Source organism: Corylus avellana, chromosome ca8, assembly GCF_901000735.1.
Source record: "Corylus avellana chromosome ca8, CavTom2PMs-1.0".
Classification (NCBI taxonomy): Eukaryota; Viridiplantae; Streptophyta; class Magnoliopsida; order Fagales; family Betulaceae; genus Corylus; species Corylus avellana.
The window spans coordinates 19131162-19154155 of NC_081548.1; the positions used below are offsets into that span (position 1 = coordinate 19131162).

Here is a 22994-nt window from a genome sequence, read left to right on the forward strand (position 1 = left end):
TATGTTTACTTTCCTACTAAGATTAGATTTACTTTCTATACTAGAAGTAGGTTTACTTTTTCTCCAAGGATTTCTCTTCTATAAATAGGCTTGCCTATTATGTAAAACTCAATCAATTGAATTATAATCAAATCAGAGAATTCTCTCTCAAATACTCTGCGGAGTTTTATTTTTTTCTTAGCCTGCGGGCTTGTTTTATCTTTTGGGTAGAAGACGAAGACGCTTCTCCTTGCAGAATCAAAGACGCTGCTCTTTGATTAGTTACCTTAGTCTTCCGCTACGTCAGTTGGTATCAGAGCAGGCTTTATCCTGATCATGACCAATCAGCGCAACGGTGACGATTCCCTTAACGACGCTGCTCGTGACAGGGAGGCTCCTTGGAGAGCCGAATTCCAAGAGTTCCAGCAGATCCAGCAAACGATGCAACAGGAGATACGACAGGAGATGCGCCAGATGCGAGAGATGATAGAGCGCATGCACATAGGTCCTAATCGTAATCACAGGGACAATGATGCCCATGATGACGATGGGATCCGAGTAAGGCCTATTCCTCATCAACCACTTGCACCCATAAACCGACCACCGGCCTATGACGATCCTAGTGACGATGAAGACTTTGCTGAAGGAGTATTCGGACGGGACATTGAGGTAGATCGAAGGGGCGAATTACGTAGAGGAGTCGGTCGTGGTGGCACAGGCTTCAGAGGTTATGAGCGTGGTAGAGCTGGCCATATGGGGAATGTCTATGACGGTGCTGGCTACCGGGATGCATATGGAGGGCAACCCAGGCGTCAGGATCTTGCTAGGGAGGAATCCCACGAATACCGAATGAAGATTGATCTCCCATCATTCAACGGGCATCTTCAAATCGAAGATTTCTTAGATTGGGTGATGGAAGTAGAGAGGTTCTTTGATTATATGAGTATTCGCGAGGATCGCAAGGTGAAGTTAGTGGCATACAAGTTCAAGGGAGGAGCTTCTGCTTGGTGGGAAAAATTACAGATTTCCCGAGCCCGACAAGGGAAGGGACCTGTAACTTCATGGTTGAAGATGAAGCGGCTACTCAAAGCACGTTTTTTACCACCGGACTTTGAGCAACGGCTATTCCAACAATACCAAGAGTGTCGACAAGGAGGTCGGACCATCCAGGCGTATGTTGATGATTTCTATCGCCTATCTGCTCGGAATGATCTCATGGAGACAGAGGATCAACAAGTTGCAAGGTTTATTGGTGGACTGCGTGTGGCAATACAAGATAAGGTTTCTATGCATCCTGTCTTTACTTTGAATGAGGCAGTTAGTTTGGCAACCCGAGCAGAGAAGCAACTGGAGAGGCCTAAAGCAACAACCTGGGAGCGAAACCCGAGCGATTCGACGAGACCAACGCAGGGTCGGGGAAAACAACCTCTAGTCCCGACTGTCACACCAAGTCAACCAGTGACTTCCACGGGAAAAGGAGCCAGTAGCAGTTCAAGCACCTCGAGACAACCAGCCAACAATCCATACGCATGGCCCAATCTAGACAAATGTTTCAAATGCAACCAACCGGGACATAGGTCGCATCAATGTCCCCGGAGGCAGATGGTAAACTTGATCGAACCTGAGCCAGAGGGAGGGTCCGAGAATGGAGATATTGATACACCCGAGTATGAAGAAGAGGAGTTGGCTGACGCTGATGAGGGAATCCCACTTTCCCGATCCTTAGTAATTCAACGTTTACTCTTGACACCGAGGCAAGAGGATCAATCTCAAAGGCACAAGATTTTTCGTACTCGCTGCACAGTCAACCAAAGAGTATGTGATGTGATTATTGATAGTGGTAGCGGGGAGAACGTAGTGTCGAAGGAGATGGTTTCAAAGTTGGGTTTGAAAACTGAGAAGCACCCAACTCCATATAAGATCGGATGGATCAAGCGGGGAACCGAGACACTAGTAACCGAGAGATGTCGTTTCACATTTTCGATCGGTAAGCATTACTCGGATTCTATTTTGTGTGATGTTGTCGAGATGGATGCATGCCACTTAATCCTGGGAAGACCGTGGCAGTTTGACGTGAATGCCCAGCAGCAAGGAAGAGCCAATGTCTACACTATCTTTTGGGATGGTCGGAAGATAACATTTCGACCTTTACAGGAAGTCGAAAATTCTACTTATTCTAAGGGAAAGCCGGTCCTCCTATCCACTGGATCAGAATTTATAGAAGAAGTTAAGGAGGCCCGAGACATCATAGCATTGGTGACCAAGGGAACCCCGGGCTCCGTCTCACAAGAAGTTCCTGAGATAATGCGACCGATGTTAGAAGAATTCCAAGACATCATGCCTGAAGAGATGCCCGAAGGACTGCCGCCCATGAGAGATATCCAGCACTATATTGACTTAGTGCCGGGAGCAAGTCTCCCGAACTTGCCACATTATCGAATGAGCCCAAAGGAGAATGCTATTTTGCAAGAGCAGGTAGAGGGGTTAATTCGGAAGGGACACTTGCGAGAGAGTATGAGTCCATGCGCAGTACCGGCCCTACTTGTACCGAAGAAAGATGGGAGTTGGCGAATGTGCGTGGATAGCCGGGCAATAAACAAGATCACGGTCAAGTATCGGTTTCCAATTCCCCGAATAGGTGACATGTTTGATATGCTATCTGGGGCTAAGATTTTTTCAAAGATTGACTTGAGGAGTGGATATCACCAAATCCGTATACGACCGGGAGATGAATGGAAAACTGCGTTCAAGACTAAAGAGGGGCTTTATGAGTGGATGGTGATGCCTTTCGGCCTTTCGAATGCACCAAGCACTTTCATGCGACTCATGAATCAGGTACTGAAACCTTTTATCGGAAAATTTGTCGTTGTCTATTTCGATGATATTCTTATCTATAGTCGCAACCCGGTGGATCACATGGATCACGTGAGGAAAGTGTTGGAGGTTCTCCGTGAAAATAAGTTGTTTATCAACTTAAAGAAGTGTAGTTTCATGATGGATCAGTTACTCTTCCTCGGATTTGTAGTCGGTACCGATGGAATCCGAGTGGATGAAGAGAAGGTGAGAGCAATCCGAGAATGGCCCACACCCAAGTCAGTGGGAGAAGTAAGAAGTTTCCATGGGTTAGCAACTTTCTATAGAAGGTTCGTTCGGAATTTCAGCAGTATTGTAGCACCGATCACCGAGTGTATGAAGAAAGGAAAATTCAATTGGGGTGAAGAAGCTGAGCGAAGTTTCTCAATCATCAAAGAAAAGCTATGCACAGCACCTGTACTTGCCTTACCTGACTTTGACAAGCTGTTTGAAGTTGAATGTGATGCATCAATCGTCGGGATAGGAGCTGTGTTATCTCAAGAAGGGAAGCCCGTAGAATTTTTTAGTGAGAAGCTCGGAGAAGCAAGACAGAAGTGGTCAACATATGAGTTGGAGCTTTATGCTGTCTTGAGAGCCCTCAAGGTGTGGGAGCACTACTTGATCCAACGAGAGTTTGTCCTCTATACCGACCATCAAGCATTAAAGTTCATCAATAGTCAAAAGAATTTGAATCGGATGCATGCTCGGTGGGTTTCTTACATCCAACGGTTCACTTTTTCTCTCAAGCATAAGTCGGGAAAACTAAATCGTGTAGCTGACGCTTTAAGCCGCCGAGCTACCCTGCTGATCACCATGAAAGCTGAAGTGACTGGATTCGAGTGCCTAAAGGAGTTATATGAGGAAGATGAAGATTTTGGTAAAACCTGGAAGCATTGCAAGGCGGGGCAACCAATTTCTGAGATACATATTCAGGAGGGGTATTTATTTCGTGGGAATCGGCTGTGCATTCCGAGGAGTTCCTTACGGGAACAAATAATCCGAGAATTACATGCTGGAGGTTTGGGTGGTCATCTGGGAAGAGACAAGACTATTGCTCTGGTAGAGGAACGGTATTACTGGCCGCAACTGAAGAAAGAAGTAGGTAATTTTGTCCGACGATGCCAGACTTGTCAGGTCGCCAAGGGGCAAACCCAAAATACGGGATTATACATGCCTCTACCAATACCAGAAGCATCGTGGGAAGATGTATCCATGGATTTTGTATTGGGTCTCCCGAGAACCCAACGAGGAGCAGATTCTATAATGGTAATTGTGGATAGATTTTCCAAAATGGCTCACTTTGTTGCTTGCAAGAAAACATCTGATGCAGTTCAAGTGGCCAATCTATTCTTCCGAGAGGTGGTTCGATTGCATGGAGTCCCAAAGTCTATCACTTCTGACCGAGACACCAAGTTCTTGTCTCACTTTTGGCGAACATTATGGAGGCGGTTCGACACAGCATTGAACTTTAGTAGCACGAGCCATCCGCAGACGGACGGGCAGACAGAAGTTGTTAATCGAACTCTAGGTAATTTACTTCGATGTATTGCAGGTGACAAACCGAAGCAGTGGGACCTGGCTTTAGCTCAGGCTGAGTTTGCCTACAATAACATGGTGAATCGATCTACTGGGAAGGCACCATTTGAAGTCGTCTATGGAAGAACTCTGAGACTTGCAGTAGATCTTGCAACTTTACCTAAGCTACCCGGTGCAAGTGTGGCAGCGGAGCATTTAGCAGAACGGGTGAAAGCTACCCAAGAGGGAGTTCGTCAGCATCTGGAAGAATCCTATGCTAAGTACAAGACGGCAGCAGACAAGGGTCGGCGATCGAAGATTTTTCAAGAAGGAGATCTTGTGATGGTGTATCTACGCAAGGGGCGACTGCCAACTGGTACTTCTGGAAAGCTGAGGAATAAGAAGTATGGTCCATGCAAGGTACTAAAAAAGATTAACGACAATGCATATGTCATCGATCTTCCAGAAGAAATGGCGATATCCTCAACATTCAACGTGGCAGACATTTTTGAATATTTTCCACCAGAGGAGTCAGAACTTAACTCGAGGACGAGTTCTTTTCAAGAAGGGGAGACTGATGTAGGACATGTGTGTCCCCACCCCCAAGAATAAATAGTTTACTTTTAATCCTTTCCCTACTAGGAGTATATTTACTTTTCCTAATTAGAATTATGTTTACTTTCCCTACTAGGATTATGTTTACTTTCCTACTAAGATTAGATTTACTTTCTCTACTAGAAGTAGGTTTACTTTTTCTCCAAGGATTTCTCTTCTATAAATAGGCTTGCCTATTATGTAAAACTCAATCAATGGAAAGATAATCAAATCAGAGAATTCTCTCTCAAATACTCTGCGGAGTTTTATTTTTTTCTTAGCCTGCGGGCTTGTTTTATCTTTTGGGTAGAAGACGAAGACGCTTCTCCTTGCAGAATCAAAGACGCTGCTCTCTGATTAGTTACCTTAGTCTTCCGCTACGTCAGAGACCTTTCATCTTTTTTAAGTGATCACATCATTTTTCTCAATCATATATTTTTACTTATTCATGCTGGAATCATAATGTGAAAACTAAATTTGCCATGAAGAGCATGTTGGAGTTGGTGGAGTCTAGTTGAGTGTGTGTCCGGACATGCTGCTATAGTGTTTGAATAGAAGCCACTGAGTTTAACCAGGGAACAAGCATGTCTAGACGGGCCTTGAGGGTGTCCGAACAGGAGCCATTAAGATCTCTAGGATTTGCACATGTTTGGACGGACTCTCCGATCTCTAGGATTTGCACATGTTTGGACGGACTAGGAGAGGTGTCAGGACGGGAGCCATCGGGAGCGTCAATATTGAGCCGTGTTTGGACATTGCGTTCGTCTGTCCGGACATGCTGGGCAACGATATCTGAACAGGTTGGCTAGGCTATTCGGACACCACTGTCTTGAAACATACAATTTAATGAATTTATGATGCTGCCTATTTAAAGTCTCTTTTTGGGACTTTGGAATTATATTTTTCTGAGAGCCAAATACAAAGAAAAAAACATCATAGAGAATTGTGAGGTTTTCTATAGTAGTTTTAGAGATTGAACAATTTATTCAATGTTCTTGTTTTGTAATCCTCCTGTAACGTTCTCTACATAGTGAAACTTGCTACAACTCTGTGAATGTAGCCTTTAGCGATAAACTATGTAAATCTTAATTTATTTAGTTACTTTTGCAACTCGCGTGGGAAAAATACGCTTAAGTATTAAAAATGTAATTAATCCTATACTTTATTATAGTGGTCTCTATTATAAATAAATTAGAAATGGGTGACCAATGGAGAAGATCCTAATTCAAAGTGTAAGACAAAATGCGAAAGACAGTTTCGTCCTGAAAAGAAAGCATACAAGATTCGCATGGAAACCTGCATGATGATAAAGAAACGAACAATTGTTTCAAAACAAAGTTATGCCAATGTGGATGCAAGGCATCGTTTACTTTTAGACTTTTTCCCGCTTCTTAAATATTTGAGAAATGATAAAAATAAAAATCATTCTCAATCCCGGAGCATGTTATGCATCATTTTTTTAACCATCTTTTAACAATTTATTTTTGTAAATTTAATGTATTCGTCTTTAGATCTGTGAACTCATGTAGGTCCTACGCAAATTCAATGGTGAAATTACCTATTTACAAAAAGAGATGATTGAAAGAATGATGTGTAATATGACTCTATATATTTTTAGTATTTTCGTGTTATGTAGGGTTAAATAAAGCACGTGCATTAAGCCACGTTAGTGTCCGTTTGGTTTTACACTATAGGGAAAAATGCAAAATTCCAATATATGGTTACATTGATTTGTAATAATCTCCGTGTGGTATAAGAATGTTTTGAAATTTCTTCGTGGTATGCAAAAATAACAAAAAGGTCTTTACACCAAACTTTTCTTTTTTTATTTTTTTTTATTTTATAGAAATGATAGAATTCATTCATTTTTCAACCATTTACATAATGAATGAATGAATCTACATGAAATTTGTGTGGAGTTCACAAATCTAATGGTTGATCTATTGAATTTGTAGGATGAGATATGAAAAATATTAAGATAAATCATTTTCTTTATATTTGAAAATTATTAAATATCATGTCAACCGCAATCAAATTATTACACTTGTTACACATAATAAAAAAAATTTACTCCCTTAGATTAAGGTATTTTAACTCCCCCCCTTCTCCCGCATTGTTTAAAAAAGAAGAAGCAAGATTTATGACGTTTTATTAATGGAACGTGATTTTTGCAATTTCTAAGGAATTTGTCCTAGGTTTTTAATTTCATCAAGGAGTATTTAAAAGTGTAAGAGGATTTTATTTGGACTCAGGGAGATTTTCGGAAGTTTTATTTTAGATTTTAAATAATTGAGGGATAAAATAAAACAAAATATAGTAATAATAAATAAATAGGATAATATATATAAAAAGAGAGAGCCGCTCGAGTGGGTTTGATTCTGCTCAAGTGAACTCAAAATACAGCGAACTGCTGGACACTTACGCGAGCATACAAATTAAAGATAAAAATAAAAAATGGGCGGGGATACACAACAAATAATAAACATACAAAGTTTTATTTTTGGTAGTTTGGAGAGAAATTGATGCAACTTTTAGTTTGGGAATATGACACATTGTAAATTAAGTGTTAGTTTGAGGGAGTACTTATACTTTACAACTTGAAATATCTAAGAAAGTCTACCAACATCCTTCGTAGAGCAATCCTCGTTATCAGGAAGTTTCAGAAACTCTTGTTCAATCTAAACACAGTTTCAGAGGACATGTACAGTTTGCTTATCGAAACTTACATTGAAGAAAGCAACAACATTGTATAGATGCATAATGTGCTCAAGACATTGCAGTTTTGCTAAAATGAAGCGTCCCCTGAAGTGGCTAGCCTGTACAAGGAAAAACAAAGCCAATAAAGAAAACCTTGTATTCATTTTTGTTCTGAAACCTGCTGTACAAAGAACTGGATACAGAGTAATCTTCGGTGCTTGATATGCTTCAACCTCTAAGATTAAGGGTGTGTTTGGAATTACGATTTTGTAAGAATAATTTGCGAAAAATCGTAAAACCCTAAATATAATAACCGGCATGCAACAGCAAATAGTTCTTTCAAGCCTGCAGACTCATCCCTAGCCATCATACACCCACATAGAGACACGGGAACGAGAACGGGAACCTACATAATCTCCTTGGCTTTGTGTTGCCATCCGTGTATCAAGCAACTGCAGTTGTCTTTTAATCCAAGGAGGATCATTCGGACTCAACCAGAGAACCTCACCAGTATGCTTGTTCTTGAAATCTGGCTGCCGTGGATTTACCTTATGTTTCCTGCAATCCCACCATTCATATGGATTGGTGAAAAACACCTGCCACAAGTAGAGGCGATTTTCATCCACTTCAAAGCCACCTATAAATGCAACAAGATAAGGGATAAAGAAATAGATAAGCATGTGAAAAAGAGAAGAGAAAATAACTCAAAATGAAAAGCTTTTAAGGATTGTCATAATAAGCATAGTATTGATTATGGCGAAGAGAAAACAGTTCCAATAATCATGCAATTGAATGGTCCACGGCCAATTAAACAAAGAGCTGATCCCCCGTGCTCAGCTAAGTTATTATTTTGTCCCTAGAACAATACTCCAAATGACTCAAAATGAGTACTTGGAACCATGCAACAGCTTGTGCTGCTTAAGACAACTTTACTAAAAGTTGGATCAGTCAAAAGCCTCAAAGATAGCAACTCTCAAACTTCAAAACTGAAAAGCAAAAACCCTTCGACCATCACTTGTGCTGAGCATTGTTCTAATTATATGCACATAAGCACACAAATTACATTAATATAAGGGTAAAGTCTATATACCCCTTCAAACTACCACCCAATTGACAATGTCTTCCCAAACTTTCAATTGTAACAATGTCTCCCCCAAACTATCAAAACATTGTCAATGTCCCCCAAGATTAGCAAAAGGATAAAAATGCCCCTATATATTTCTCAATAAGACAAAAATACCCCTATAAATTCGAAAATAATAATAATAATAATAATTAAAAAAAATGATTTTTTTTTTTAATTTTTATAAAAAAATCAATTTCTTTTTTTTTTTTTTTAATTTTTTTCTTATAAAAAGGATTTTATTTTTTTAAATTTAAAATTTGGCCACCCCTTGGAATTTTTTATTTTTTATTTTAAGTTTTAGGTTTTTTTCTAGAAGTTTTAGTATTTTTTGTTTTTATTTTTCTGAGGGTAGTTTCATCATTGTGGGAACATTGGCAACGTTTTGGTAGTTTAAGAGGGAGATTATTACAATTGAAAGTTTGAGGGGTATTGTCAAGTGGGTGATAGTTTGAGGGTGGTATGTGGACTTTTCCCTTATATGATCACCATCATCCCACGTGGATCATTCAAACAGTTTCTAGGTCAGCTATTCAAATCCTGTGCAGGCAACTCACTCCATTAAAAAATATACTCGTTTTTGGTTACTTCCTTAGTAGTCTTCTAGTCATTTCTAACAAACTCCAGAAAAAGGTTTCGTTGACCCAGAAATAGTATAACACATCCAACAAAACCGTCCAATACATTTCAACCAGAATTAGAAATTGTACCTGCTCCTGCTTGGGACCCCTCAACTTTGTGGCTTTTTTGGCCTTGGAAACCTTGGTCAATATAATTCAATTCGTTTACGATGACCTACAAAGAACAAACAAAATGGTTATACAGATAGAGGTTATGCATATTTAGCAGTACCACAAAATCATAGGAAGAGGGTAAAGGTCTAAGCCTCTCAGGTATTCTATCAACATTAGTGTATGATCTTACTCTATTGGCAATAATAGCTTGTTAGCTTCTATATAGTACAGGTCCCTCACAATCATATACAAATGATTTTTTTTTAATAAGCAAAACAAATTCATTAAAAAACACAAGCGGCACAACCCAAATACATATGGAATATACAAGAAAAAACACCCAGCAAGTCAAAGAGAGCACAAAATTCTACAAAGTTGGAGATATTAAGAAAGGCACTAACAGAGATTCACTCAAAAGGAATTTAAGAAAACATAGATGTAGATCCAAACTCGTCTTCTTGCAATCATAGAAACTTTGAGCATTCGTTTCTCTCCAAATGCACCGCATTGAACATGTGGGGATTACATTTCAAACAATTTGAGTATCATTCTGACCGACTCTTCATTTCCAACAAGCCAAAAGATCTAACCCACTTTACTCCAAACATTTTTTTTTTTTTTTTGATAAGTACTTTACTCCAAACATTTGACAACCATATTCAGCAAATCTCACAACATCACAATGAAGGAGGAGCTTATCGGGAGTTTTCCCACTCTTTCTGCATATATAGCACCAATCCATCACTATGATTGACACTTGAGGAGATAATTCAGATTGAAAATTTTCCCTAAAGATGTCCAGGTGAAGAAAGTCACTTTCAAAGGAGCCTTAGCCCTCCAAAACTTTGTGAAAAGTTTTGCCCTCAAAAGAGCGTCTTTGTGAAGGGATCCAATAGAACTTATTGTCACCATCCTAATCCAGCCCAATGGAGTACAAAACACTGAAAAAAGGAGATATGAAATCACCCTCCCAATCATGCACCAATATGATAAAATTTATGTTCCAAAGCACCATATCATTGTGAGAAAGCATATGGTCAGCCACCAGAGTGTCCCTATCCCTTGCAAGGCAAAATAACTCCAGAAAAGTTTCCATCAAAGTGCAATCTCCAAACCAAATGTCATGTCAAAACCTGGTTCGAGAGCTATCATCACCTCAATACTAACAAAGCTAGAGAAGGCATCCCAACCCCCCCTAATATGTTTCCATAAACTCACCACATATGGCCCATTGATAAAATTAGGCATCAACCACCTGTCAAACTATCATTTTTTTATCCATTACCTGTCACCAAAAAGCCTCTCTCTCTACATCATATCTCCATCAACACTTTCCCAAAAGAGTATGATTGAAAGTAAGCAAACTCCTAACCCTGAAATCTCCAGGATGAAAAGGAATACAAACCTTTTTTTTTTTTTTTCCAATTAACAAGATGAAATTTTGACTCATTATCCAAACAACCCCACAAAAGATCCCTCTGCAATTTTTCTAACCAATTAGCAACACCAACAAGAACAGGGAAGAGAGAAAGGAAATAGGTATAAAGGTTGGAGGGCGTGCTCTTACTCAATGTTAAATGACCACCCTTAGACAGGCAGAGTCTTTTCCACCCAACTAATCTTCTTTTCATTTTCTCAATAATTGTAACAAATAAATATATCCTTGAAAGGAGCATCCAAAGGGAGGCTCAAATATTTCCTGGGCAACAAAGAAACCCCGCAACCAAGAATACGAGCCAGACCATCAACATTTGGCACATCATAAATCAATTCAGATTTGGCCAAATAAATCCCTTTTTTTTTTTCTTTTTTTTTTTTTGTGAAGAAAGAGCATAAAATAAATCTTCAACCCCAAAGCATCTTCAAAACAAAGGAGATGAGAAACAGAAAATAGCTAAAATATTTGGTACAATCCCATAGAAAATAAAGGTATCGTCAATGAAACCCCCACCGAAATGCTAGTGATAAAACCCTCATTCATAGCGGTTTACATCATTTAACTCAAAGCTTCCATAACAATCACAAATTGAAGGGGAGACAAAGGATCACCTGTCTTAGACCCCACGATCCCACATCTCATAGAGAGGAGGAAAGTAAGCTATAGAAAAAATAACCACTAGGAGTACCATTAATGTAGAGGCGCTTTGCCTAGGTCCTTGGTTTACCCAACCGGGGTGGGTAGATGAAATGGCCCTTCCTTGGTTGTGTTCTTCATTATCAAAAAAAAAAGAAGCCTTTCTCTAAGTCCAATTTACATACACGCCCGGCCTGCCATATTTGAGACCACTATCTAAACATTCATTGGCGACGAGAAAAAAAATTTAACAACCTCTTATTAAAGCATTATGAGTCTTTGAAATGATATTATCCAAAACAGTTTTCAATCTATTTGCCAAGACTTCCGCAATAATTTTATAGACACCACTCACCAGACTGATAGGATGAAAGCCTTTGACCTTAACAACCCCTACTTTCTTAGGAATAAGAGTAATAAAAGTAGCATTCAAACTTACCACGCTCATGGAATTCTAGAAATACTTTCATAACATTGACTTTGACATCCTAGCAATTTTGGAAAAAAAGCCATAGAAAAAAATATCTGGACCCGGAGCTTTATCCCCATTCATATCTTTCACCACCCCCAAAACATCCCTTGCCTCAAAAGCTCGCTCCATCCAATCTGCTTCCTTCTCACAAATTGAGTGAAAAGGAAGACCATCAGATCTTGTTGTCAATTTTTATTCCCAGGATAAAGCTGAGTGTAAAATCGAACTATATGATCCTAAATTTCAGCAGGACTAGAAGAAATATCACCATTGATAACCAAATTCCCTACCGCGTTACATCTTCTGTTAGAGTTAGAAGCCCAATGGAAGATTTCACCACCCTCGACTTTTGCCTCCAACTCACCTCCTCCAAAAGAATAGTCTTCTCCAACTCAACTGTAGCCACATCCTTCCTCAATTTCTCCTCACTCGAAAGAGATCACTTTTCTTCAAGCACATCCAGCCCTTTTATATCACCAAGAAGAGCCCCTTTTTTCATCTTTACAATACCAAACTCTGTTTCATTCCACATCTTTAAATCAGCATCCTAGAGCTTTTAGTTTCTGAGCCAAAACAAAACTAGGAAAACACTGAAATCAATAAGAACTCTACCAGTGCCTAACCTTTTCAACTAAAGAAATTTAAAATACCTTCTGCCCCTCTAAAATTCACCACAATCAAGTAGACTAGGAAAGTGATCTGAAAGTATCTTGGGTAACTTGCTCTGAACAACGTCCAGAAAGTGAACCTTCCACTAGGGAGAAATGAAAAATCTATCAATCTATCACCACCCCAATATTGTCAAAATAATAGGTTAAGTAATTAAATTCGTCATTTCTCATTAATTTAGACTTTTGAGATAAGTGACAATTTTTATTTTTTGACGGGGAACCTCGACAAGCCAGGGTCCTTCAGACCCATTCCTGCAGAGTAAATCTCGGACCCGTGTACTGCACATTTAGAAGTTTTCCTACACGGATTAGGGTAAATCGTTGGCTTTTTACATCAGGAGTGTGGGCCCAAGGGGGAGTTTGCACCTAGCAAGTCTTGAACTTGGGATCTATGGGGTGATACTCCCTAAGACCGCAAGCTTCAACCATTCGGCCAACCCCTTGGGGTTAGATAAGTGGTAATTTATTGCGGAATCAAAGTATATGATCCCAAATTTGAACCCTAACTCTACTTCATCTCCTATTTGGATAAGTGGTAATTTATCATTCTTTAAAAAAAATTAATAACATGATCAGTAAAAGCAAAATAATGTAACACATAACTGAAAATGGTGCCTAAGTGCCTCTTTTGGTGTGTATGGAAGGAAAGGAATAATAGGTGCTTTGAGGAGAGAGAGAGAGAGGACGTGGGGGACTATTTTATCTTTGTTCTATGAAGCTTTGTATTTATGAATGGCGGCATATGTTTCTCCTTTGTCGATTAGTTTTAGTAAATTCCTTGTTCATTTTGACCTTACTAATTAGGGTATACTTCCAATGTACTTAGGGGTGCCTTACCCTTCTAAATTCTAATGAGATTGATTTATTATTTATTAAAAAAAAAAAAAAAAACCGACATTGAAAACTTCAACCTATTAGATATAAGCTGTAACTTGAATCCTGAAAGAAAATTGATACACCACTATCTATTAAAGATTCAGAACACCTTAACTAAATCAGTCTTCAAACGAAGTGATAAACAATTGTAATCACCCATTATGCACCCAAATATCATTATTTTACCGATATCAGTAAGCCAACAAAAAAAAAAAAAGGGCAAAAAAAAGAAGAATTAGCTTCTGAACCTCGTAATATGTTTTGAGATCCTTTTTGAAAGACCCTAAATGACCTGAAACATAGACAAAATCCTTCGGTTCTAAATGTTGTAGGCACATTTCTGCCATCTCGTCCCACATCTTCATATTTATCCTGTTCACAAATTGTACAATGTAAGTTTGCAAAGTACCGAACTCTAGAATTAACAAATAACCCGAAAAAGAAAAAAAAAGAAAGAAAAATAATTGAATTAATGCCCAAACCTAAATTTGGTTTTGGAATCAGGGGAGGCTTTGACGGAGAGCCTAGTGTAAGCACCAAACCTGTCGGTTTTCGTCCTCTTCAATGGATACTCCACCGACCCGATGAAGCTAACGGAGTTCAGCAACTGCTCCGTACACTCTATGATGGTGGGACGCTGGAATTTAAGCACGTGCCGGTACACTGGGCTGCCGTCCTCAACAACGTCGGTGAAGAATTTCGGTGATCGTCTAGGGCTCGCCGCCGAGGAGGCCAGCCGTTGCAGAGAGAACCGGGTCGGGTTCCTCATTAGGGCTCCAAAACGGTGCGCACCGGCACTCATGGTAGTTATTTCTACTATTTGGGGTTTTGATTATCTTTGGTCGGTTTTTAATTTGGAGTAGTAGTCTTTGGGGTTGATTGTTAAACCCCCTCTCATCCCCTCACATTCCCTCATATTTTACCATACTATTTACTTCATTTTTTTCAAAAAAAACATTCGTACTTTTATATCAAATCATTTATTTTTTATATCACATCATTTACTTTTTATTATTATTCAAATAATAAACACCCCCTTAGATCTCTCTTTCATTTGTTTTGTTTGGTTCTTTTTTTAGAGCAAATAACTGACCGATGTTGGATGTACTATCATACATATGGTTAAATTAGTCATTGATGGTAGATGAAACAAAGGAAATTGCGATTGAGAATGTGCTTCGTAGCGGAGATGGAAAATAGAGGAAACCATTGTTTAGTTTTGGAATCGGACAGTAGACATTGAGGTAATTTACTGAAATATGCTGCGGATTTGAAAATTAATTAGAACGATGACATTAAAGAGTTAGAGATGAACTTATCCCTCACGTAATTAGATATGATTATGTCTAATTTCATTATCTTTTTTTGATTTGTATGACTTGTGATATAGGATATAGCAACAAACAAAAAAAAAGAGGTTGTTAAACAAAGCATATATCAAGGTTTGAGGGAAGAAATTTCTCATTTTATACTCTATTTTTATAAAATGAATGAAAAATAAGAATTGTTATAATGAAAAAACAAAAAGGGAAAATGTATAATAAGTCCTGAGTCAACCCTCTAAAATTTAAAAATTCCTGAGTTTTTTTTTTTCCGAAAATTTACTCTTTGAGTCAATTGAAATGACAATAAAATCTCTGCGGTCAAAATTTTTTAACAGCCGTTAGAGTCACTAAAAACGCACCGTTTTACCTAATCAAAATATTAATTTTTTATTAATTTAATTTAAAAAATTAAATTTAAAAATAAAAAAGCATTCTGGCCACCTCCCAACCCCTATAGGGTGACAACAAGCCACCCCAAACCACCCCTAGGGTGGCTTGTAGCCACCCCATAGGAGTTGGGTGGTGGCCAAGGCTTGTTGCCACCCTTGGCCACCCTTTAATTTTTTATATTTTTATATTTAATTTTTTAAATTAAATTAATAAAAAAAATAATATTTTAATCAAGTAAAATAGTGTGTTTTGAGTGGCGATTGTTAATAAATTTTGACAGTAGAAATTTTATTATCATTTTAATTGACCTAAAGAGTAAATTTTTGGTAAAAAAAAAATACAGAAAGTTTTAAATTTTGAAGAATTGACTAACTGACTTATTATAGATTTTCCAAAAAAAAAAAAAATGTTTATTTCAAAACACTTTTTCAATCAAAATCTTAAAAAAAAAATAATACAAAGAAATATATATATATATATATATATATATCAACCACACCCTTTAACTCTATCGTCCCCGTACGAGCAACCAAATTCAAACCCGGAGCAAGAGCACAGTGACTTGCCTTCGCAGTTGAGATGGCCTGAAGGACCAGATCTTAAAGCAAAACTCTGCTCGTGTTGCAGTGCGTCACTGTAGCAACCCATCATGAGCGATCATATGTATATTGCACACATTCAGTAGTTTTAGCTGATTGGATCCATGAAGTTGAAGATCCTCTCACTTTGATAAAGGCTATGGAGTTCACTGAAGCTTACAAGCAGACGGGGCCATGTTGTTTCTCGCCCAATGCGCGCTATATAGCCGTCGCTGTCGATTATCGCCTCGTCATTCGGGACACTCTCTCCTTTAAGGTGTGAATTTTGATCTCTCTCTTCTTTTCTTTTTTGTTTTTTGTTTTTTTGTTTTTTTTTTTTTATTTGTTATTTCCTGAACATCGATATTATAATGACTGTTTGGCTGCTGAGAAAATGTAGGCGAAAATAGATGAGATTTAATGTTATCTTTTTGATCTGGGGTTTTGGATAATGTGGTACTTAACAGCTTAGTTGAAGCTAAGAGCTCTGTTTGGGTCGGTCCAGATGTTATTTTCACCTTCTATCAATCCCCAAAAAGAAAAATAAATTATTTTTCTTCAATTTACTTAGTGAATGGAGTTTGTGATTTGGTGCGTATGTAGTGATGAACTTGTTATCACATTAACTCTGAACTTGTCGAGGAAAAACTTATGAATATACCAGCTACAAGAAAAGATCTCATGATAGTCACTATGTGCCCTCCGTGGGATCAAAGTAGACGTTCCCAATTTCCATGGCCTATTGCATCCCGAGGACTTTCTTGATTGGTTAAGTAGCCTTTAATGTTCGAGATGTTTTGTTATGCCCACCTCCTGCGCTTTATTCACGTGTGATCTTCTATGAATCGCGTTAATCACATGAACAGGCTGTTTTGGTTGAAGAGTTGTGCATTTGGCCCCATGATTCCACATGTTAAATGTGTGTTTTTAAACAAAATTTGCAAAAAGTGTCCCGTTTGAAAGTGCCTTTGAAAAATGAAGGATTGAAAATGTGTAAAATCCACATTTTTGCATAGCAACTAGCAAGATAGAGCATTTTTAGAAATGCATGATTTTAAAGACCGAACTGCATTTTTGCACAGCAGGTAGATTGCCCTCATTAAACAATGAAATCCCAAGAATACCAATTCAAAACATGACCAAACCCTCATTGTCTCTTCTTTTTTCTCTATCTCTGCTTCTATGCTCTCCATTCATCCATAAGGTATAAAGGATGAACAGTTGGGTGATTGTCTCGATGTTAAGAAAGAGCATTAAGCCTTGTTTGTGCAATTAGTTGGTGTAGCTTGAGTGTAATGGGGCGAAAGGATTGGTGGAGAATGGAGACTCTGACTGCGCTGGTTGTCCATCATCTGATCTTTGAAAAGAGGCTTCACATTAGTATTTGTAGAGCTGGTTGGCATGCATGGACCAAAGCGTTCTAAAATCGGTTTGTGACTAGGATGTCAGATGGAGTAGAGAGAGAAGAAAACAATTAGTTGAGAGAAAATAGGTGATCCAAGAGTGAGTCATGTAACTTTTGAAGGGAGGAAGACACAAGAAGAAGGGGAAGTAAAGGAAACAAGGTTGTGCAACAAATTAATACCTTGTGTAAATTTGTAGAGGTAGTAAATATGCTCTCCAACAGTGATCATGAATACTAATAGTAAATGCTCAAAACCATCCCTCCTGACTCTTCTGAATTTTTTGCTTGCTATAAACTTTTAATTCATTGCCATCAGCAATTCTCCTATACTTGTTGATTGAGCAACTAACAAACTTTGCATTCTATCTAGGAGATGAGTCTATCTTATAATTTATATTGCAGGTTGTGCAGTTGTTTTCATGCTTGGACAAGATAAGCTATATTGAATGGGCTCTTGATTCTGAATATATTCTTTGTGGTCTCTACAAAAGACCAATGATACAGGCATGGTCATTGACCCAACCTGAATGGACATGCAAGATAGATGAAGGTCCTGCTGGTATCGCTTATGCTAGGTGGAGCCCAGATGGCCGTCACATACTTACAACATCAGATTTCCAATTGCGTTTAACAGTTTGGTCACTAGTGAACACAGCATGTGTGCATGTGCAATGGCCAAAGCATCCTTCCAAGGGGGTTTCTTTCACCCAAGATGGTAAATTTGCTGCAATTTGCACACGTCGTGATTGCAAGGACTATATTAATCTGCTGTCTTGTAATTCATGGGAGATAATGGGTGTTTTTGCTGTTGACACATTGGACTTGGCTGATATTGAATGGTCACCAGATGATAGTGCTATAGTAATCTGGGATTCGCCTCTTGAATATAAGGTATGAAGTTTGTTCTTTTAATTTTTTTTTTTAATATATGAAAACCACTTTATTCCCACTTTATAAACTATGATTCCTATAACTAATGTTTGAATCTACAAATTTATATTGCTTGGACTAGTTGTTCCATGCAAATACAAATGCCAGCCTACTAAATTATTAAACTTCAAATATCTGTTTGCACATTATAACTCAGCAAAGAAAGTTTGTTTGTGTTCCTGTGGATGCATCCATAGATTTGAAACTACTTTCCGCTATGCTAACCCCCGCGAGACTATCTCCTAATTAGTGAATTATGGTCTTTGTTAATTTGCTTGTTCTATGGTTTTATTAGCAGCTATTCTGGCTGAAAAGTTAAGCTTATTGTTGTTGTGGTTTGATACAGGTTCTAATTTACTCTCCAGATGGAAGATGCCTATTTAAGTATCAGGCATATGAAAGTGGACTGGGTGTAAAGAGTGTTTCATGGTCTCCTTGTGGACGGTTTCTAGCAGTCGGTAGTTATGACCAGATGTTGCGGGTTTTGAATCACCTGACTTGGAAAACTTTCGCTGAATTTATGCACCTATCTTCTGTTCGTGGTCCTTGTTGTGCTGCTCTATTCAAGGTATTTTTTTTTTTGTGTGTTTCATTATTTTCTTTGGTGCCAAAAACAGTAATGGTCTACTTGTAAATACTCACCTCTTGTCTCATTAAATTCCAGGAGGTAGATGAACCATTGCAACTTGATATGTCTGAATTGTGTTTAAGTGATGATTTTACAGAAAACAACAATGGTAAGCATAATATTTGTTATGTTTCTAAGAAGTGACATACCTATTCATTTCTGAACATGTACCTGGCTTAAACTTTGAAACAATTCGAAGCTGCATAATTTCTCTGCATGTGACCTCCCTCCTTTTATGCTTTTGTCTAGCATTTTAGTAGGCTTGACAACCTTTCCTCTTTTGATATGTTTTTGAGGTTGTGATGCAATTAAGATATAATTCAGGAGATGAAAGAACTTAAGAAGGGAAGTCAGAGAACTGGATCAAGTTAACCTAACCAAGTAGCAAGAATATGCACACTCAAATCCCTAAGAGAAAGGGAGACAAAAAGCCACAAACAAAGCTGAAATTCATTTTTTAGATAAGAGTGTTGCCTTAGCTGACTTGTGATTACAACTTTGAGTCTTTAAAACTTGATGTAAATTCTGTTTCACTACATAAATTTTTAATTAAGCTCTCAATCTGTCTAGAGTGGTCATATGGCTTATTAATTAAAAATTTATGTAGTGAAACAGAATTTACATCAAGTTTTAAAAACTCAAATCAACAACTGAAAAGAAACTAGTTTTAATCCCCACGAGCTGATTTACCAAAAATTCTAGGCTTCTCTTTGTATGTTCAAGTTTGTTCACTGAAAGTCCTCTTCAACATACTTTGCATTAGATTGTAAATAGTATACTCGCCAGAAGAAGATATTGTGTATTAATGACATTAATGATATAGTTACCAAGGAAACAGAAAAGGTTGATAATTGAGGACTTTCCTGTTTGTCACTCATTCCTACTGTTAGCTATAATGAGAATATGCAAATGTAAGAGAAATTGGGTAAATCTCCTGTGCATTCATTCCATTCTTTCAAATATATAGGAAGGAGATTACACAATACAACCCATGATTTGACAGCTAGTGGGGACACCTCACCAAGGGCAACTGGTCGGGATACCTCACATACAAGCCTAGAAACTTCTAGTCTTAACTGGAGCATATATTAGATATAACATTGCACTAATGTCCTTTGTATTTTGCCTGATGGGTGAGTTTGTTGGACTTGAAAATGCTCAAATATCATTAGCAGTATCATCTTGCCATCTTAGTTTCGGAATTGGTAATTATAAAATGTTCCTTGTGAGGACTACTAATACTGCTTAAATTTGATTTTATTGTTATTAAATCACTGCCCAGAAGTTAAATTAGGAAATTGTGAATTTTATCAAACATTCCTTCTAACGTGTGGTCGAAACTTCTCCTCTGTAAGTGTGTTGGGGGGGGGGGGGGCTGTCTTACACGTGGAATATTTAACTAAAATGGAAAATATAATAAAATATGATATAGAGTTAGGGTTCAAGGTTTGGACCACTACTATGATATCATTTTAAATCTCTAGTTGTCCCAAAATCTTAAATGATATAAAATGGTGAACATAAACCTATATAAGTATCTGAATTTTGAAAGAAAGAAATTATTTTATTATGTACGGGCACTACCATTCCGTGGCTATGGTTCTTATAGAAATTTTATTATTGAGCTCTTTTAAACCGCTATTGAAGCAACCAACACAGCTTTGTCAGGCACCATTCCCTGTTTTTCCATTTAAGTAGAAATTCAACTTTTGCCATTGGTATATGAGCCTTCTTTCACATGATAGATCCATTAGTTACTACTTGATATGAAAAATTGAGTCTTTCATTGATTTGATCAGGCCCTTTTCTTTTTCCTCTTTTTTGTTTTAAAGAAGATGCTTCAGAAAGACTCAGAGTCAGGTACGAGGTTATGGAGTTACCTATTACTTTGCCTTTCCAGAAACCTCCTGCAGACAAACCTAACCCTAAACAAGGAATTGGTAAGACCCTGCTTCTCTGTTTATTACAATGATGAAATTAAATGCATGTTATCCATTTGATGAAGTTTGATACTTACTTACTGAAAGGAGCAGTAGCATCAAATCTAGGATCAAATGTTAGGATTAGAGTTTACATTGGAATAATCTCTGGCCTGATGGTTTAGGTGTCAATGAATTTTTAAGTATTTTGGAGTTCCAGTTGTTGGAATGCAATTATGAGGCTTCTGCCTGAAAAACACATTATTTTAGTACAAAACTTGGGCAAACAGCCTTGATAGCCTGGTGGAAAGGACTTCAAATGCTACTCCCATGTCTTCGGTTGAAGTCTCACCGCATGCAACATTGAAATTTTTCTATAAAACTGAAGTAAAATGAACCAGATGGGCAAGCAGATATTTTAGCGGGACACTGGCTGGACCACAGTCAAATCTGGCTCTTGAAAAAATATGTCTGGTCAGCGGTTCAACCAGTCTGACCTCCCAGTCCAGTCCAAGTTTTCAAACCTTATAGCAAGGGTAGGTGTAATTGTCTCACATTACACTTGTTGGGGGTTGTACTGTTTCTTGGGCTCTATCATAGGTAAAGGTACTTGTGAATGTTATTTTGCTGGTTGCAAGGTGATGCTTACTATTAGCCCAATAAGGATGTTGATAACCAGTATTCTCAGTGGATTATTGGATTTATTGTCTTCAGCAATAAGTTGTATATGAATACAATGTTTTTGTAGGCAGAACACAAAGTGAAAGTGGTTGCCTGGGATTTCAATCTTGGATTTGGTTTAATAGTAATATGATTCTTCTGGGCCTCTATATGAAGTTTTAATTTGGTTGGGACATATAGTGTGATCCATATGGCTCAAGCCGTAGTTTTTGTTGCAGGTCTTATGTCATGGAGCAATGATAGCCAGTATATCTGTACCCGTAATGATAGTATGCCAACTGCCCTCTGGATATGGGACATTTGCCGTCTCGAACTTGCTGCGATCTTAGTGCAGAAAGAGGCAATTAGAGCAGTAGCTTGGGACCCTACATGCACGCGTCTCGTGCTTTGCACCGGAAGCTCTCACTTGTACATGTGGACCCCTTCAGGCGCTTACTGTGTGAATATCCCACTACTGCAGTTTACCATAACCGATCTGAAATGGAATTCAGATGGTAGCTGTCTTCTCCTCAAGGATAAGGAGTCATTCTGCTGTGCTGCTGTGGCTGCACCGCCAGATTCTAGCGAGTATGATTCTGATGATTGAGGCTTACTTTCTTCTTCTAGAATAGACAAATCAGCCGCCTATCCAATTGAGGTGTTCTGAACTCTCTGTGTCTCACATTGTAGTGTGCCCTAGTTTGGAGGTTTTCCATTTGTTGTAGTTAGGAACACAGTGACAGTCAATATATTATGTTTGGTAGTTTCATTTGTATATGTAGTTGTGTTATTGAATCATGTTGGCAGGACTATCAATTTGTTGGGATTGTTGTACCCTTCCCATTATGTTATATCATATCATTCTCCGTTAGATATTTAAGTTTGGTTTTGTTGCTCACCTGCTCTATATTGCATCTTAAATCTTTTGCTTCAAACCATTAAGACTTAGAGCCTGATTGAGATTGCGTTTGAGAAATAGAATTTTTTAGTCAAAAAACGCTTTTGGGCAAAAGTTTTATTTTTAAGTTTTTACCAAAAGTGCGTTTTGACCATTTTTAGGCTTTTTGGACCCTTAAAAGCTTTTTTAATTTTTTTATCAAATGAGTTCTTTTTTCTTCAAACGGACTTTTCGAGTGTTAAAAACACTTTTAAGCCTCTCAATCGTAATCCCAAACATGCCCTTTCTAGAGTTTCCTATTGTGTTTTATACACTTCGAACCAACTCCATCCCTTCACGCCACACAATCCAGATAGTATAAAATCTATATAATATTTTAATTTAAAAAGCATATAATATTACTCCTCTCAAATTAACACTCAATTTGCAATGTTTTCTTAAACTAAAGATTGCATCAAATATTAATGTTTCCTCTAAACTATCAAAAATTTGCGGTGTACCCCTGTTGTTCTACAAAAAAACGAAATTACCCCTAAAAATTTGAAGGAAAAAATAGAAGAAGAAAAAAAAAAGCAGTGGGTCTTGCAATTTTTTATTTTTTTATTTTTTTTTTAGTTTGGGGGGTATATTGATGCAATCTTAGTTTCAAGATATTACAAATTGAGTATTAATT

General features: G+C 37.9%; 2 protein-coding genes across 4 annotated transcripts; one reads left to right on the plus strand and one right to left on the minus strand.

Annotated features, from left to right (window-relative positions):
- Positions 1-7744: 7744 nt before the first annotated feature.
- On the minus strand, positions 7745-14430 carry LOC132189896 (protein OSB1, mitochondrial-like). The gene is made up of 4 exons (XM_059604727.1): positions 14071-14430; positions 13837-13960; positions 9472-9556; positions 7745-8275 (listed from the first exon to the last, which is right to left on the minus strand). The coding sequence occupies exons 1-4, from the start codon at positions 14388-14390 to the stop codon at positions 7998-8000; spliced, it is 807 nt and encodes a 268-aa protein (XP_059460710.1). The 5' UTR covers positions 14391-14430; the 3' UTR covers positions 7745-7997.
- Positions 14431-15810: 1380 nt separating this feature from the next.
- Positions 15811-22303, plus strand: LOC132190135 (uncharacterized). Of its 3 annotated transcripts, none has more exons than XM_059605031.1 (6): positions 15811-16158; positions 17689-18177; positions 18563-18784; positions 18881-18953; positions 20677-20784; positions 21663-22303. In XM_059605031.1, exons 1-6 carry the CDS (start codon positions 16042-16044, stop codon positions 22028-22030), a joined length of 1377 nt encoding a protein of 458 aa, XP_059461014.1. In that variant the 5' UTR covers positions 15811-16041; the 3' UTR covers positions 22031-22303. The 3 variants fall into 3 exon arrangements, with proteins under 3 accessions (XP_059461014.1, XP_059461015.1, XP_059461016.1); XM_059605032.1 differs by having other exon boundaries at positions 20680-20784; XM_059605033.1 differs by having other exon boundaries at positions 16070-16158; positions 17778-18177.
- The last annotated feature ends 691 nt before the right edge of the window (positions 22304-22994 follow it).

Excerpts from the sequence above, each read along its gene's own strand:
- LOC132189896 (XM_059604727.1), bottom strand. The coding sequence starts at position 14,390 with ATGAGTGCCGGTGCGCACCGTTTTGGAGCCCTAATGAGGAACCCGACC. Across the intron at positions 13,961-14,070 it reads GATTCCAAAACCAAATTTAG|GATAAATATGAAGATGTGGG; the intron begins GTTTGGGCATTA and ends ATTTGTGAACAG. Across the intron at positions 8,276-9,471 it reads GGGGTCCCAAGCAGGAGCAG|GTGGCTTTGAAGTGGATGAA; the intron begins GTACAATTTCTA and ends TTGCATTTATAG.
- LOC132190135 (XM_059605031.1), top strand. The coding sequence starts at position 16,042 with ATGGAGTTCACTGAAGCTTACAAGCAGACGGGGCCATGTTGTTTCTCG. Across the intron at positions 18,178-18,562 it reads ATTCGCCTCTTGAATATAAG|GTTCTAATTTACTCTCCAGA; the intron begins GTATGAAGTTTG and ends GGTTTGATACAG. Across the intron at positions 20,785-21,662 it reads TAACCCTAAACAAGGAATTG|GTCTTATGTCATGGAGCAAT; the intron begins GTAAGACCCTGC and ends TTTTTGTTGCAG.